This window comes from Schistocerca piceifrons, chromosome 6 (genome assembly GCF_021461385.2).
Source record: "Schistocerca piceifrons isolate TAMUIC-IGC-003096 chromosome 6, iqSchPice1.1, whole genome shotgun sequence".
In the NCBI taxonomy this organism is placed as follows: Eukaryota; Metazoa; Arthropoda; class Insecta; order Orthoptera; family Acrididae; genus Schistocerca; species Schistocerca piceifrons.
Window position 1 is genome coordinate 135,016,621 of NC_060143.1, and position 19,114 is coordinate 135,035,734.

The following is a 19,114-nucleotide window of genomic DNA, read 5'->3' on the forward strand; positions in this document are numbered from 1 at the left end:
AGCTAACACAATTATACTACGAAAAAATTACTCACTAAAGCTAAATCTAATAGTAAGTCACGCAGTGATCTAGTTATCATTTCACTTATACATTGATCAAGCTATCAGTTCACCATGCATGAATTATTCTAATGAACAGTAACATTTCTTCTACAGAATGTTATTTGTAAACTTGTTTTTAGGAGATTTTGTACCTTATTGGCATATTTTGCCTATTATTTTATTGTATATTTTTATTTCCATACACTATGGATTTTGAGCGTATAACTTCAATGTATGTGGCGCAAACAATTATCTTTGGATCTTGTGTGGTAAACTTGGCCATAATTATTTTATCAACTAAATCTGTATAGTGATTATAAATCAGTGACTTTATATGAAGAAAAAAGTTACGAATTCTAGTTCCTGAAATAATGGATAACAAGATTATATTGTCTATGCTTCACACATGCATGAAACATGAAACAGTATTCTCCCGCAGCTTCAGTGACTGAGATACAGTATTTGAACGTGCCCAAAACACTATACCAAAGTTAATGGAAGACTCAAACTTACTATGATTTGTTTTTTTGGTCGGGGGGGGGGGGGGGGGAGGATGCATTTGTGTCAGCAGAACTTGCTAATATCCGCACTGCAAATGTAGAACTGCTTAATTAAGTTGTTTAAATTTAATCCAAGCAATTTGACTGTATCAACTTCTTCCTAAAGATGATCATTATGACGTACTCTAATGTCCACGCATTTTGAATGCTTGGTTTTCAACTGTATTAGGTAAGTTTTTGCGTTGTTCAGTTTGGACCCGTTTAACGGGAACCAATTTCGTAGTATCGTCTCCGAGTGATGCACCTGCTCAGCACGTCAACACGAGCCTGTAGCAGCTCTGGTTTTCCAGCACAGACGCAAATGTAAAGCGCTGTAACATGGCAGGTTACAACATGACTCATCAGGGTATTGTCTTTACTGATATTGGATACTCGTATGTGGTAAGAGGACGGAGGCAAATGTAACTAGATTGTCTTCCCTGTGCCTGAAGACGCCCAAGTGATGAATACTGCTACTAGGAGTTGTTCTGCATGACATCATCATCATGATCATCATCATCATCATCATCATCATCATCATCATCAGGCATGCTGGATGAAGGCTTCTTTAAATTTTTCTTTGCATTATGGTCTTAAGCTACACCCATGTACGCTGCTGGTCATTTAAATTGCAGCACCATGACGGTGGCAAGCACCAAACGGCAAACTGACCTGTAGTACACAACATACTCGCATAAACAAATGCCTAGAACTTCAGCGCAACCACACAAAGCAGGTAGCAATAACTCCATCTACATTCAACATATAACGAAAGATTGCACAGTGGATTTCTCGTTCAGAAAACACATTTTAATATTGCTTCTTTTGAGAAGACAGTGAAAGAGGGTAAAACGTCTACCAACTGGCGTGGGAATCTGACAGCGGCAGGTTCAGAGCCTGTCGAGACTGCGGTTATCGGTCCATGATACTGCTGCTCGTGTTGGTCGGGATCTGACGATGTCATCCAAATATGGAATACGTGGGTTCAGAAGGGCCATACTCCACGCCCTAACTAACCAGCAGCAGAGAGTACAGACATATTGCTCATTTGTCTGTGTGGGATTGTACAGACACATCACGTACGTTGCGTCAGAAAATGAGCTTGTCTGCAACACTCTAGCACTACGGACCGTCAGCACGGCGACCTTTGACGTAGCAGCAGTGAGGGCCGCGCCGGCAGTGCTGCATGCATCGATAATAGCATGGCAACACTGCTTCTTTTCAGTCCTGGTTCTGCATGCAGCATCCCGGTGGACATATCCGTGCATGTAGGCACCGATGAGAAGGAACGTCGGCAGATTGTAATCGTCGTCGTAATACGGACCTCACACCTGGCATGATCATATGAAGTGTCAGTGGTTACAGAATATGGTCATCTCTTGTACATGCAGCTGTTTAGTTTAACAGCAGGTATAGCATTTCTGACGAGTTAAGGCCGATATCAATGTCCTATTTTTGAAGTCTCCGTGGCGTTATCTTTAAACAGAAGAAAGAACGCATGATGCCCCTGCTGTGCTAATCTACCTCGATACGATGGGTATTTGACTGTTGCCCTGACCAGCACATTTCGAGATCTGTCGCCCATTGGAACCGTCTGAAAATGGGTGGACTCCACGCCACCATTCATCAGTCACTCCTCTTGATAAACTCTGGTACAGAGCTGACACAACAGGATCAGCTTCGCAAAATATTTTTCTTCTGATTTCCCGGATCTCTAGAATGACTGTGCAACTAGATCCCATATCTGCTTGCCCCGAACAAGTACAAACACAAAATTTCTGATTATTGGGCCAGATTTATTTAAATATGAATTAATTAAACTGATAAATATGTGCCACCTCACAGGTCATTTGATGAATTAATAAAATACCAATCTATATATTGGATATATACGAGGGTTGGAACTTAAATAGTGGCAACAATTTATTCACAGCCGATACAAAAGAGATACATATTAGCACCTGTTATTGTGCTTCAAAGTAGTCACTAGTCCCTCAAAGCTGGTCGTTTTTGGAGCATCAACTGCGAGCAGCTTTGCGAAAGAAGCGGCAACACTTTCTGCATAACCCACTCATCATTTTGACGACAATGCGCGGGCGCATACAGCGCAAGCTGTGGCTGCTCTGTTCGTTCGATGGGACTGGGAAGTACTGCACCATCCACCATAATCCTCCGATTTAAGTCCTTGTGACTTTGATTTGATTCCGAAGATGAAGGAACCACTTCGTGGCTTTCGCTTCAGAACTGTTCCAGAGATTCGACAGGCAGTAGACCACTCCATTCGCACCATCAACAGAACAGGCTCTGCTAACGGTGTACTACGCCTTTCACATCGCTGGCAACTGGTTCTACACAACGCTGGTGACTACTTTGAAGCACAGTAACAGGTGCAAACACGTAACTCTTTTGTATCGGTTCTGAATAAATAGTTGCCACTATTTAAGTTCCAACCTACGTATATACAATAATCACGACAAATTTCATTGATACAACTGGTGCAAACTGACTGATTTTAAGGATCCTGATTAGGGAGAGGAATGGCGCAGTGAGATGTAATATCAATGAATTTAGCAATAATTAACATTTCCTCATTAAGACTAACACACACACACATGTTAAGTTAAAACACAGCTACTTTGAATGCCGGCGCGTGAATCTCGACACATGGTACATTATACAACTCAACAACTGGGCCAACAAGTGTGGGACAAGTCTGCTAAATTACTGGTAACGATTTATCAAGATGACACACACCACGTTCACTCTGATAGCTTCCCTATTCCACATGTAAGCTCATTGGGTCCGAACGCGACATGCTGTAGCGGTCAGTTTGAGAAATAAAAGTCTACTTCCGAAATTTCGTAAAATTCAGTAATCTTGTCAATAAATTTACCAAACATAAGCATATCTACTCCGCAATGAAACTGAGGCTTCAATTCGAACACGAGAGGTGTTTACGTCGAACTGGAGCTTTGTGGTTTACAAAGAAACGCACGTGGTGCAGCAGAGTTCGGGCTGCTGAGTCCATGGGGATGAAATAAATTAAATAAAATTTAACACAAGCATCCCACAACGCACACGTCACATTCGGATATGATACACGAAACTGCACATAACGTGGCGACACCGCTCGTCCATGCCAAGTTCAAATTGCATTAAAGATCTCATCGAATAAACTGAATACTAATGAAATTAACATCGTTCCATGAGTGAAATAGTTGGTGCGGCATGATTATCGTTACCACAGACCAGAGTGACTACCGGCAACTCAAACAAAGCTAACGCTTACACACTTCAGCTTAGCAACTAGAGAAAACACTCAGAGCGTCCTTACTCACCGGGGACCTGGGGAATAGTAAAACTAACCTGCTCAGTCGCTGGTATCTAAGAATTAACCCGTAAGGGCCCAGAGAGGGTAAGCGGTTTCTACCTGTACCAACCTCACAACCAGTGGCCACTAGTGCCTGTCTGACCCAACGTAGCCTTATTCAATGCTCTACATCTACATCTACATGGTTACTTTCAATTCACACTTAAGTGCCTGGGAGAGGGCTCATCGAACCATTTTCATACTACTTCTCTACCATTCCACTCTCGAATGGCGCGTGGGAAAAAGGAACACCTAAATCTTTCCGTTCGAGCTCTGATTTCTCTTATTTTATTATGATGATCATTTCTCCCCACATAGGTGGGTGTCAACAAAATATTTAAGCATTCGGAAGAGTAAGTTGGTGATTGAAATTGCGTAAATAGATCTCGCCGCAAAGAAAACCGCCTTTGTTTCAGTGACTGATTGCACATGACTCGCGTACCATATCAGTGACACTCTCACCGCTATTGAGCGATAACACGAAACGAGCTGCCCTTCTTTTCACTTTTTTGATGTCCTCCGTCAATCCTACCTGGTAAGGATCCCATACCGCGCAGCAATATTCCAGCAGAGGACGGACAAGTGTTATGTAGGCTGTCTCTTTAGTGGGTTTGTCGCATCTTCTAAGTGTTCTGCCAACAAAGCGGTCTTTGTTTCGCCTTCCCCACAATATTATCCATGGGGTCTTTCCAATTTAAGTTGCTCGTAATTGTAATTCCTAGGTATTTAGTCGAATTGACAGCCCTTATATTTGTGCGATTTATCGTGTACCCAAAATTTATCGGATTTCTTTTAGTACCCATGAGGATGACCTCGCACTTTCCTTTGTTTAGTGCTAATTGTCACTTTTCGCACCAAACAGACATTCTCTCTAGATCAGTTTGTAATTGGAATTGATTGTCTGATGATTTTACTAGACGGTAAATTACAGCGTCATCTGCAAACAATCTAAGGGGGCTGCTCAGATTATGACCTAGCTCATCTATATAAATCAGGAACAACAGAGGGCCTATGACACTACCTTGCGAACGCCAGATATCACTTCTGTTCTACTCGATGATTTACCGTCTGTCACTACGTACTGTGACCTCTCTGAGAGGAAATCACGAATCCAGTCACACAACTGAGACGATACTCCATATGCACTCACTTTGATTGATGGTCGCTTGTGAGGAACGGTATCAAAAGCCTTCCGGAAATCCAGGAATATGGAATTGAGCTGAGATCCCATGTCGACAGCACTCATTACTTCATGGAAATAAAGAGCTATCTGTGTTGCACAAGAGCGATATTTTTTGAACCCGTGTTGGTTATATATCAATAAGTCAATTTCCTTCAAGGTGATTTATAATGTTCTAGAACAGTATAAGCTCCAAAATCCTACTGCAAATTGAAGTCAGTGATATGGGTCTGTAATTCAATGGGTTTCTCCTATTTTCTTTTTGAATATTGGTGTGACCTGTGCTACTTTCCAGTCTTTAGGAACAGACTTTTCGTCAAGTGAGCGGTTGTATATGATTGCTAAGAAAGGCGCTATTTTGTCTGCATACTCTGAGAGGAACCTGATTGGTATACCATCTGGACCGGAAGACTTGCCTTTCTTAAGTGATTTGAGTTGGCTAAACTGCTCTTAACATTCAAGGAAATCTCCTGGCAACTAGTACCAGCTACAGACAAACCACACACTCATACTAGCACACCACAGTGTAGAGAGGAAAGATATCACATGAATACATGATAATGCATTACACAGATACATACAGAACACAGTTATGAATTTGAAATTCAAAAAGACATTTTTCTTTAGCGTTGAAATGCCGCTGTAATAGCACGCACTCTGTCGTCCATCTTTCTTCCCGGATATAGTCGTACCGAACATTTGAGTCGTTAAAAACTGTAGCAAAACCGAAGTTTGCTTTCCAAGATCAATTGTTTCTAAAAGAGGTGGCAGCATTGTTTACTAAAGTTCACACCGTTTACATCCTCAGATCAACAGGAAGTTTAATCGCGCGTTCTTCCACTCCACTATATGATACAATAAGTAAAAGTTCATTATTGGCTAGCCTTGCGGTGTTGCAGTTTTAATGTCCAGCAGTGTGTGTTGCTCCTGAATGTTTTAGAATCTCATCTACCCACCTCTATCACGCTGACATCACGAATCGGTGAAAAACTTTCTTGATTCATTTACCGTCTATTCTTCTCATTAAATGCTTTGCCAACTTACATTAATTAAGTCTCCCACTCTGTTTGTCACCTAATAAATTAGATTGTTTTCCTTTCTTTCCTAGTAATTGCCATGCATCTCTCCATTGTTGCTTACCAATCCTTACGTTTTGAATGGTTTTTCGTGTTGAAAGTCCGTCTCCCTGTGCCATAAGTCAAAATTGGTAAGATCCACTGATTGCGAATTTCCCTTCTCAGACACGCAGGAAGATCAGTATTTAGTCTACTAAAAGCACGTGTAGCCATTTTTACTCTTCTGTGAATTTCTTTCACTTTACATTCAGTCACTATCTTCAGCTGTCCTGAGGTCATCACCTGTTCTATAACAGTTGCTTTGCATTACTATCGTCTAGATATGTTGGTGTCACGTGATTACAGTCTTATTGTAATTGACTTGAGACCTTCATCACCGGATTACTCTAAATCTTATGTACGGTAAGTAGCTTCTGGTACTAGGGCAGGATACAGTTAGGACGGGCGTTCGATAAGTAATGCAACACATTTTTCCTCTCTGCCAGTTTCAGTTGAAAAATGCAGTATTTGTTGTGTAACATAGTAGAATTTTCCCTCATTAGCCCCTGTCGTTTCATGAAGGCGGTGGCGCTATACGCAGCCTTCAAAATGGCATCTGTAAAACCTAGTTTACACGACGACATTAGGTTGCGCCACTCTGCAATGAAGCCAGTAGATACTTCAGTTTCGTCGTTTTGTGGGTTCCTGAGTCGTGTCTGAAATGAAAGTTTTGGCAGCTGCACGAGCTGTGATGGAGTTAAAGCTTGTTGCATGGAATCGATGCATAAGAAAAAAACAAGAAACGTGTTTCGATTCGTAACTGGATGAAGAAAAGACGTCAGCTCGGTTGCTTAGCATCCTTGCTGAAATAATTTGTAATGGAAGACCCAAGAAGTTCTTTTACTTATGTTAGAATGTCACCATAACTGTTAACGTTTCTTCTAAATAGAGTTAATTATGCGATAAGTAATAAAGATATTGTAATGCATGAAACACTGCCGCCAGAACTGAAATTACATATGGCATTGCATGCGTTACAATCGAGAACACTCGGCATGCTATAATATGCGGTTTTAGTTGGTGCCAGCCGGGGTGGCCGTGCGGTTCTAGGCGATACAGTCTGGAACCGCGAGACAGCTACGGTCGCAGGTTCGAATCCTATCTCGGGCATGGATGTGTGTGATGTCCTTGGGTTAGTTAGGTTTAAGTAGTTCTAAGTTCTAGGGGACTGATGACCTCAGAAGTTAAGTCCCATAGTGCTCAGAGCCATTTGAACTATTTTTTTTTATTTGGTGGTTTTTCATTAATTCCAATAATTATTAACAGTAATAGTTATTAACATTAACAGCACTAATTACTCAAAGCAGGCCGCATTGAGAAGATAATGGTTTGCAAACTACTCTCTTGAATATAGATCTGTACAGTGGCAATATTTCAAATTTCAAACATTTCTGAATGGGGAGCAATACAGCGACGTTTTAAATAGATGAATATAGAACAAAGAAAGTAGCTTCTTGATTTGCATAGCCTTCCCTCCTGCCAACAATATTACTTAAAAAAAAGAGTGGGCCAGCTAGAACGATGGGAATTTAGTCTTGTAGACAAAAGCATTTCTACAGCTAGAATTACGTTTGCTTGTATTCTTCTTAATTCAGTTGTGTATGTGCTCCTAATTCAGTAAATTTTGCCCTGCATCTCACATATTGTCAAACTATTTATGTTCTGATTGCACATGACGGTCTCAGGAGGAGCAGTACGTTGCTTATTTTTGTAACCAGCATCACCGAAATCCCACAAACACCCACGCAAAGCATAGATATCCAAAAAGCAAACATTATTCTCCGGTCCCCACTTTACAGTCAGTTTGTCTACACTCTACGAACACACACAACCTCAAAACTCACGCGGCTAGTGTCACGAAAGTTGGAACACGCCGAAACTGTTTAGTTTCACCGATGAGTTGCGCAAACGCGCGGCGCGCATGCGCAGTTTCCGGTAGAGCAGCTGCCTGCAACCTAGTGTCGTGTAAACTAAACGGTGGTGCGTTCCAAGTAGAGAGCTGTCACTGAGTTTCTTTTGGCGAAAAACCATGGCATCTCAGATGTTCATAAGCACTTCCAGAATGTCTACGGAGACCTGTCAGTGAGCAAAAGCACGGTGAGTCGTTGGGTGAGGCGTCTGTCATCATCGCAACGAGGTCGCGCGAACCTGTCCGATGTCCTTCATGTGAGCCGGCCGCACAAAGCTGTCACTACTGCAATGTCGGAAAGCGCGGGCACTCTCACACGAGGTGATCAACGGATCCCAAACAAACACCTCGCTGCACAACTGGGCGTTTCTGTTGGTAGTTCTGAAACACTCGTTCACCAGCTAGGGTACCCAAAAGCGTGTGCCTGCTGGCTTCCTCGCCGCCTAACAGAAGATATGAAGAGCAACGAAGGACCATTTACGAATAATTGCTTGCGGGTTGCGAGACTGATCGTGACAGTTTTTTGTCGAACACCGTCACAGGAGATGAAACACGAGTTCATCACTTCGAACCGAAAAAAATGGTTGCCCATCCGCCACATCAACTCTCCTCCGAAGCAAACGTTCAGAACCGCACCTCCTGCCGGTAAAGTAATGGCGGCAGTCTGCTGGGGCTCTAAAGGTGTTAGTAGTAGTAGTAGTAGTAGTAGTAGTAGTAGCTCTATTCATCCGTAGATCTCTTTTTGCAAGGATATAGGACATGTCAAAGTATTTACAAATTTAGATCAATTTAAAATAAGTTAATTCGTATACGCATATATTTAAAGAATCCTAGTTAGAGACAATCATTAGATTACTCCTGGTATACAATACTTTTTTCACAAATAAGTTGTTAAATAATGTAATGCCACATTGTTCACTCGTATGCCATTATCAGTCACTGCACACACTATACACACATTGTTTCATAACACTTCACTGACTACACACACACACACACACACACTGGTGATCCCTGGGGGGCCATTTTCGGCACCGCAACTTCCCAGTTGCTATCCTGAAAAACTGAGTCAGCATCCCTCCATAATGAGTGAGAGGTTGAGCTTAGAAAGAGGAAGAGGTGTTAGTATTGTGCTATGCATAGCTTGGGGTAAGTATTTCTATAAAGGAAAAAAAGAAGGAAAAAAATTAAGTGAAGGTGTTATGTGAAATTTTGGATAGTTTATAATCATTATTATTATTATTTATTTGTATAACATTTTTTATCAAACTCTGCTTTAGCTAAGTAATCCTTCAAAGTATAAAATGTATTGCATCAGAGGTATTTTTAGCTGCCTTTTTAAATAAGTGTATTTTGGCAATTTCTTTGATCACTTTTGGTACTTTATTGTACAGTTTTATTGCTTCGTAGAAAATGCTGTTTTGAGTTTTATGTTTACTTTTTTCTTGGTAAATGTAAGTTGAGTCTATCTCTTGTTGCATCGTCATGGACAGAGCTGGCTTTGCAGTCAAAAACCTCAGTGTTCTGAACAGATCTCTACTATGAGCTCGACTAGTATTTTTGGTTATTATTCTTATGGCTCTTTTCTGGAGTTTGAACATTGTATTCATATTTTGTGCATTTGTTCCCCCCAAAAAAAATTCCATAGCTAAGAATTGAGTGTTCATATGAATATATGTAACTAAAATTAGTCTGTTTGATGTCCTCCCTCACGGTGCGACGAACAACTCTGAAGTGTATTGCGCTATCGCAAGGAAATTGAAGAAACGACTTCAGCGTGTTCGTTGCCACAAAAATGGAAACGAACTTCTTCTCCATGACAACGCAAGAAGCTCACAAAACTTAATTGGACTATTCTTCCTCATCCATCCTATAGCTCCGATCACGCTCCTTGCGACTTTCCATGTGTTTGGCCCAAAGAAGGATGTACTCCTAGGGAAGCAGTACGCGGATGATGGGGAGGTTACTGATGTAGCAACACGTTGGCTCTGACGTCGACTAGTAGAGTGGTGCAGTTTGGGCATATTGAAACTCCCCCTTTGCATGAAAAGAATTACTGTGCTGGTAAAACCTCTACGTTACTTGATTTTCAAACTCCAGAGTAAAACTGAACGTACTGAGGCTGTTTTCTCTTTACTTTGTAACCTCCCAACAGTAAAAAATATAATTATATAATTCACATTAAGCGTAACCTCCCAACAGATAAGTTCCGTAACCTACTAATAATAAAATGTGACTAATCTCTCAATAAAAAATTGTGGCTCACTTATAACCTTTCAATAATTGACTGTGAATTTAAATTGGTAAATTTTGGACACCAGCAGTGCTGCGTCATGGCCCTGAAAATTCATTCTGAATAAATATAAAAATCTTACCTTATTGGAGTCGCCGGATAACGCGTATATACAGGGTGTTTCAAAAATGACCGGTATATTTGAAACGGCAATAAAAACTAAACGAGCAGCGATAGAAATACACCGTTTGTTGCAATATGCTTGGGACAACAGTACATTTTCAGGCAGACAAACTTTCGAAATTACAGTAGTTACAATTTTCAACAACAGATGGCGCTGCGGTCTGGGAAACTCTATAGTACGATATTTTCCACATATCCACCATGCGTAGCAATAATATGGCGTAGTCGCTGAATGAAATTACCCGAAACCTTTGACAACGTGTCTGGCGGAATGGCTTCACATGCAGATGAGATGTACTGCTTCAGCTGTTCAATTGTTTCTGGATTCTGGCGGTACACCTGGTCTTTCAAGTGTCCGCACAGAAAGAAGTCACAGGGGTTCATGTCTGGCGAATAGGGAGGCCAATCCACGCCGCCTCCTGTATGTTTCGGATAGCCCAAAGCAATCACACGATCATCGAAATATTCATTCAGGAAATTAAAGACGTCGGCCGTGCGATGTGGCCAGGCACCATCTTGCATAAACCACGAGGTGTTCGCAGTGTCGTCTAAGGCAGTTTGTACCGCCACAAATTCACGAAGAATGTCCAGATAGCGTGATGCAGTAATCGTTTCGGATCTGAAAAATGGGCCAATGATTCCTTTGGAAGAAATGGCGGCCCAGACCAGTACTTTTTGAGGATGCAGGAACGATGGGACTGCAACATGGGGCTTTTCGGTTCCCCAGATGCGCCAGTTCTGTTTATTGACGAAGCCGTCCAGGTAAAAATAAGCTTCGTCAGTAAACCAAATGCTGCCCACATGCATATCGCCGTCATCAATCCTGTGCACTATATCGTTAGCGAATGTCTCTCGTGCAGCAATGGTAGCGGCGCTGAGGGGTTGCCGCATTTGAATTTTGTATGGATAGAGGTGTAAACTCTGGCGCATGAGACGATACGTGGACGTTGGCGTCATTTGGACCGCAGCTGCAACACGGCGAACGGAAACCCGAGGCCGCTGTTGGATCACCTGCTGCACTAGCTGCGCGTTGCCCTCTGTGGTTGCCGTACGCGGTCGCCCTACCTTTCCAGCACGTTCATCCGTCACGTTCCCAGTCCGTTGAAATTTTTCAAACAGATCCTTTATTGTATTGCTTTTCGGTCCTTTGGTTACATTAAACCTCCGTTGAAAACTTCGTCTTGTTGCAACAACACTGTGTTCTAGGCGGTGGAATTCCAACACCAGAAAAATCCTCTGTTCTAAGGAATAAACCATGTTGTCTACAGCACACGTGCACGTTGTGAACAGCACACGCTTACAGCAGAAAGACGACGTACAGAATGGCGCACCCACAGACTGCGTTGTCTTCTATATCTTTCACATCACTTGCAGCGCCATCTGTTGTTGAAAATTGTAACTACTGTAATTTCGAAAGTTTGTTCGCCTGAAAATGTACTGTTGTCCCAAGCATATTGCAACAAATGATGTATTTCTGTCGCTGATCGTTTAGTTTTTATTGCCGTTTCAAATATACCGGCCATTTTTGAAACACGCTGTATCTGCTGCTATAAGAAATTTTTCTGGCACAGCCCAGTGCAATGCTGGCCGCTAGATTTGTCATGTATAAAAAGAAACAACTGATTTTTTTTTACAATAATCGGGATGACCATGGATTGCAGAAATTAGTAAATTCTTTAAATTCAAATGAATGATTGTCAAAACAATCAATTTTATAAAAAAGATTATTATTAAAAGATTTTTAAAACATTTACATGGAACTTGATATAACAATAGTACAAATTTTGTTGTAATAAACTACATATGCGCGCGGCTATTTTTACCTTATACTACATCGCTCAGGCACCGCCATCACTCCCCACGACCGGCATTGCGAACTCCATACACCAGACTGATAACTACTACTTACTCCTACTGACACTGCTCTTACTGCAGCCAACACTGCTCTCTGGTCTGAGATTCTCTTATAGCTTACATATCGCAGGCAGCGCGTAAGCAATCACGTCGGGGAAGTTGCTGCTGTACAAGGTAACGTTGACCACGACACTGTATGGAGAGTGCTACGGGAGGACCAGTTGTTTCTGTACCATGTACAGCGTGTGCAGGCACTATCAGCAGCTGATTGACCTCCTCGGGTACACTTCTGCGGATGGTTCATCCAACAATGTGTCAATCCTCATTTCAGTGCAAATGATCTCTTTACGGATGAGGCTTCATTCCAACGTGATCAAATTGTAAATTTTCACAATCAACTTGTGTGGGCTGAAGAGAATCCGCACGTAATTGTGCAATCACGTCATCAACACTGATTTTCTGTGAACTTTTGGGCAGGCATTGTTGGTAATGTGTTGATTGGGCCCCATGTTCTTCCACCTACGCTCAATGGAGCACGTTATCATGATTTCATACGGGATACTCTACCTGTGCTGCTAGAACATGTGCCTTTACAAGTACGACACAACATGTGGTTCATGCACGGTGCAGCTCCTGCACATTTCAGTCGAAGTGTTGGTACGCTTCTCAACAACAGATTCGGTGACCGATGAATTGGTAGAGGCGGACCAATTCCATGGCCTCCATGCTCTCTTGACCTCAACCCTCTTGACTTTCATTTATGGGGGCATTTGAAAGCTCTTGTGTACACAACCCCAGTACCAAATGTAGAGACTCTTCGTGCTCGTATTGTGGATGGCTGTGATACAATATGCCACTCTCCAGGGCTGCATCAGCACGTCAGGGATTCCATGTGACAGAGGGTGGATGCATGTATCCTTGCTAACGGAGGACATTTTCAACATTTCCTGTAACAAAGTGTGTGATGTCACGCTGGTACGTTCTGTTGCTGTGTGTTTCCATTACATGATTAATGTGATTTGAAGAGAAGTAATAAAATGAGCTATAACACGGAAAGTAAGCATTTCCGGACACATGACCACATAACATATTTTCTTTCATTGTGTGTCAGGAATGTTTCCTGAAAGTTTGGCCGTACCTTTCTGTAACACCCTGTATATATTTGTGACATTCAGTTAAACAGATCTCTTTTCTGACGAACACACGTCCAGATCGTCAGTTCATATTAACATCTCTCAGAACGCTGGCACCTCTCTCCCTACATCCACCGCTGCTGACGGGTCACTTCCAACTGCCCAACGCTACTGGCTGTTCTCACCCAACAGCTCAACACTACACGCTGTTCACATCCAACAGACCAACACTATACGCTGTTCACATCCAACAGCCCAACACTACATGTTGTTCACATCCAACTGCCCAACACTAGACGCTGTTCACATCCAACTGCCCATCATTACACGCTGTTCACATCCAACTGCCCAACACTACACGCTGTTCACATCCAACTGCCCAACACTACACACTGTTCATATCCAACAGGCCTACACTACACGCTCTTCACATCCAACAGACCAACACTACACGCTGATCACATCCAACAGACCAACACTACACGTTGTTCACATCAGACAGACCAACACTACACGATGTTCACATCCAACAGACCAACACTACACACTGTTCACATCCAGCAGACCAACACTACATGCCATTCACATCCAACTGCTCAACACTAGACGCCATTCACATCCAACTGCCCAACACTACACGCTGTTCATTCACAACCGACCAACACTACACACTGTTCACACACGACATACCAACACTACACGCTGTTCACATCCAACAGACCAACACTACATGCTGTTCACAAATAACAGACCAACACTACACGCTGTTCACATCCAACAGACCATCACTACATGCCATTCACATCCAACAGACCAACACTACATGCTGTTCACATCCAACAGACCAACACTACACGCTGTCCACATCCAACAGACCAACATTACATGCCATTCACATCCAACTGCCCAACACTACACGCTGTTCACTCACAACAGACCAACACTACACGCTGTTCACACACAACAGACCAACACTACACGCTGTTCACATCCAACAGACCAACACTACATGCTGTTCACATCCAACAGACCAATACTACATGCTGTTCACGTCCAACTGCCCAACACTACATGCTGTTCATATCCAACAGACCAACACTACATGCTGTTCACAACCAACTTCCCAACACTAGATGCTGTTCACATCCAACAGACGAACAGTACACGCCGTTCACATCCAACAGACCAACATTACACTCTGTTCACATCCTACAGCCCAACACTACACGCTGTTCACATCCAACTCCCCAACAACACTCGTGAATATCTTCCAACAACGAGTCCAACCAGCCGCAGACTGCACACAGTGCAGTCAGAAATTTTAATACCCGGTCTCCATCTGTCCACCCTCCTTACCCTCTCCCAAGGTGGCTTTCGCCAGCTCTCTCTCCCTGATGATGTCCTCATCCCTTCCATCTACCCCTCCTATCAACTTTGACCCTGCCCCGCCCCCCACTTCCCGTGTCCTTTCCTTTCGGCACCCTCCCTCCCTTCTCTTCTCTTCCCTTCTTTTTCCATCTCCCCATCCCCTCCCTTCCCCCTCTTCCCCCGGGCTTCCTCTCCCCCTTCCTCCCTCCCCCCTATCACCCCTGCCCGTGGCATCTCTGCTCTCCCCTTTCGCTCTCCCGCTCCCCTTCCTCCTCCTCCTCTCTTGGCAGGTCCCCGGACTCGCACACGCATAGTGAACCTTTGCGCGCCGGAGATCGTCGCCTTCTGTGTCTCGTGTGTGTGACGTCGTTTAGTGTTTTTGGTGTCCGCCGTCCCACACCTACGTTCACTTGTGCCGTCGGACTCATCAGTGTTTTGTGCGCCGTGCCAACGTGTTTTCAGTGTTGTTATCGTCACATGTGAACGACTCCGTGTTTTTTGTGTCTCTGTGACCTCTCTCTTTTGCCCGTCACTTTGTTCATTGTCATTCACCATTTTTTTATACTCTTGTAAAACGCTATGGCTGAAGAGCGGCGTAGTGTGCCGCTGCCAGCCTACCTGAGTTGTACAGGTTTAAAAATAATAATAAAGTAAAAAAAAAAAATTAGTATAGAGTGCTATGTAGCGTTACCAACATTAAACCTAAACAGCCTACTTACAATATGAGCGCTCCCAGTAAGGCGCCGTAAGGAACGAAGATTATGTTGACAAATAGTGTCTTGTAGACAAAAGAGTGGATGCAATATGACGTACTGGAATCCTGAATTAAACCATCCTGTTTTCTGAAAAAAAAGTGTCTCTTTACTTGTTGAATACCCCTCGTACTCTTTCGAGTGTGCTAGCTTCGCAGCAGATGCGTCCTCTGACTTGGTGCGATGCCTGTCTACAGCGCCGCCGCTGACGAGCTTCGCCAGCCGGCGCAGCGCCATGGGCGCCAACGCGGCCACCGAGGTGCAGCTGCGGTCGCGTCGCAAGGCGGCCAAGATGCTGGTCGCCGTCGTCGTCATGTTCGCGCTCTGCTACCTCCCCGTCCACCTGCTCAACATCCTCAGGTGCGTACCCTGCCTACCCACTCCATGACCCCCTCTGTGTTTTAACGTGACGGAGTGTTTGCTGTGTGCATATCCTACTACCGTCCATGCTCATTGACGTCCATCTCTTCTATAATCCTAGAACATATTCTGAGCTAAAACATTCTAAAAGGACTGCCTCTTTCACGCCACCAAACATGGATTCCGAAAACATCTACACTACTGACCTTTACAATTGCTACACAGAGAAGGAATGCAGATGATAAACGGGTATTCCTTGGACAAATATATTATACTAGAACTGACATGTGGTTACATTTTCACGCAATTTGGATGCATAGATCCTGAGAAATCAGTACCCACAACAACCACCTCTGGACGTAATAACGGCGTTGATACACATGGGCATCGAATCAAACCGAGCTTGCATGGCGTGTTAAGGTACAGCTGCCCATGCAGCTTCAACACGATACCACAGTTCATCAAAAGTAGTCACTGGCGTATTGTGACGAGCCAGTTGCTCGGCCACCATTGAGCAGACGTTTTCAGGTGGTGAGAGATCTGGAGAATGCGCTGGCCAGGGCAGCAGTCGAACATTTTCTGTATCCAGAAAGGCCCGTACAGGACCTGCAATATGCGGTCGTGCATTATCCTGCTAGAATGTAGGGTTTCGCAAGGATCGATCGAAGGGTAGAGCCACGGGTCGTAACACATCTAAAATGTAACGTCCACTGTTCAAAGTGCCGTCAATGCGAACAAGAGGTGACCGAGACGTGTAACCAATTGCACCCCATACCGTCACGCCGGGTGATACGCCAGTATGGCGATGACGAATACGCGCATCCAATGTGCGTTCACCGCGATGTCGCCAAACCCGGATTCGACCATCGTAAACAGAACCTGGATTCATCCGAAAAAATGACGTTTTGCTATTCGTGCAACCAGGTTCATCGTTGAGTGCACCATCGCAGGCGCTGCTGTCTGTGATGCAGCGTCAAGGGTAGCCGCAGCCTTGGTCTCCGAACTGATAGTCTGTGCTGCTGCAAACGTCGTTGAACTGTTCGTGCAGATGGTTGTTGTCTTGAAAACGTCCCTATCTATTGACTCAGGGATCCGTTACAGCCATGCGGATAAGATGGTCATGTCGACTGCTAGTGATACGAGGCCGTTGGGATCCAGCACGGCGTTCCGTATTTCCCTCCTGAACCAAGCAATTCCATATTCTGCTAACAGTCATTGGATCTCGACCAACGCGAGCAGCAATGTCGTGATACGATAAACCACAATCGCGATAGGCTACAATCCGACCTTTATCAAAGATGGAAACGTGATGGTACGCATTTCTCCTCCTTACACGAGGTATCACAACAACGTTTCACCAGGCAACGCCGGTCAACTGCTGTTTGTGTGTGAGAAATCGGTTGGAAACTTTCCTCATGTCAGCACGTGTTAGGTGTGAATGCTCTGAAAAGCTAATCATTTGCATATCACAGCATCTTCTTCCTGTCGGTTAAATTTCTCGTCTGTAGCACGTCATCTTCGTGGTGTAGCAATTTTAATGGTCATTAGTGTATTAATAGATAGCCAACTTGCGCTTTTCTCATATGAAATCCTGAAAGCCAAGGACCAAGGCAATCAGAGGGTTGCTGTGTTTCTTGAATTCCGAAAAGCATTTGTCTCGATACTACACCTACAATTATTAATAGTAGTACTTTATACAAATGAAATTTGTGACTGAATTGACGATTTCTGGGTAACAAGATGCACCTTTTTATCTGGATGGAGAGTTCTCTACAGCAGAAGGAGCTTCACTCGTTCCCCAGCAAAGTTTGTTGGGACCCTTGTTGTTCATTACGTATATTAACGAGCGGGCAGAAAATATTACTTGCAGCATCAGAATTTTTGCAGCTGCCGCAATTATCTATAACGAAGTACTATGGGAACGAAAAAAGCACCGTCCGAACAGCCTTGAATGCCCAACAGAACCGACCGGCCGCCAAGCCATCCTCAGGCCTGAGACATCATCAGTTGCGCATACGGAGGGGCATATGCTCAACACACCGCTCTCCCATCCCGTATCATGTTTCGTGACCGGTGCCGCAACTTTTCAGTCAAGTAGCTCCTCAATTGGCCTCACAAGGGCTGAGTGTACCTCGCATTCCTAGAGCACTCTTTAGTCCCGGACGGTGACCCATCCAAGTGCTAGCGAAGCTCAACAGCCCCTAATTTCGGTGATCTGACGGTAACCGGCGTTACTACTGCGACAAGGCAGTATATGTATAAGTTGCAATCTTGGCATCACATTTGAATCTTATCAAGATCTAACTGGACATTTGTGCAGCCTTGTTTAAAAAGCAGAGAGAGAGAGAGATAGAGTCGCATCTGGAACCAGTAAACTCATACAAATATCTGGATGAAATGATTGCATAAGCTCAATCATAGGCAATACGCATGACAAGTGGGAAACTTTGGCTTGTTGGCAGGGTCTAGGAAAATGTAGCCAGTCTGGAAAGGACACTGCTTATAAGTTACTTGTGCATCCCATCTTATAATAGTGCTCAAGTCTATGGGACCTGTACCAAATAGGACTAACAGTCGATACTGAACGTATTCCAAAAAGGGCGTCACAAGCGGTCAAAGATTTATTTGACTCTCGCGAAAACTTCACAGAAGTGCTAAGAAACTAACTGGTAAACAGTTGAAGATACACACAAGTATTCATGTTCATGTGAAAGGGTACTTACAAATGTAGGGGATCTCGTTTTAAGGGAGGAATCTAGAAATATTCTTCAGCTCTCTTCGTATCTCTCTCGTAAGAACTGTGATGCTAAAACCAATTACAGGACGCACTGAATCAATCATTCTTACACTATTCCATATGCAATTGGAACGGGAAGAAACCCTAATATGTGGTACCTTGCTAAGTACCCTCTACCGTGCACTTCACTGCGATTTGGAGTCTCTTTATGTAGACGTAGAAGGAGCTGGCCGTGGTTCGTCGAGAGTTCAATACGTTTCAGGTAGCTGGATTGGTGTGTAATGTTTGTGCAACAAGTGAAGAACCAAATGGTATCCTTCGAGTATCACATGCTCGGAT

At 43.6% G+C, this 19,114-nt stretch overlaps 1 protein-coding gene across 1 annotated transcript in view; it reads left to right on the forward strand.

Moving 5' to 3' along the window:
• Positions 1–19,114, forward strand: part of LOC124803191 (orexin receptor type 2-like) — a 151,738-nt gene that overhangs the window by 56,493 nt on the left and 76,131 nt on the right. The window contains exon 5 of the mRNA XM_047264374.1: positions 15,876–16,038. Within this exon, the coding sequence (XP_047120330.1) occupies positions 15,876–16,038 (163 nt within the window). The remainder of the gene's footprint in view (positions 1–15,875; positions 16,039–19,114) is intronic.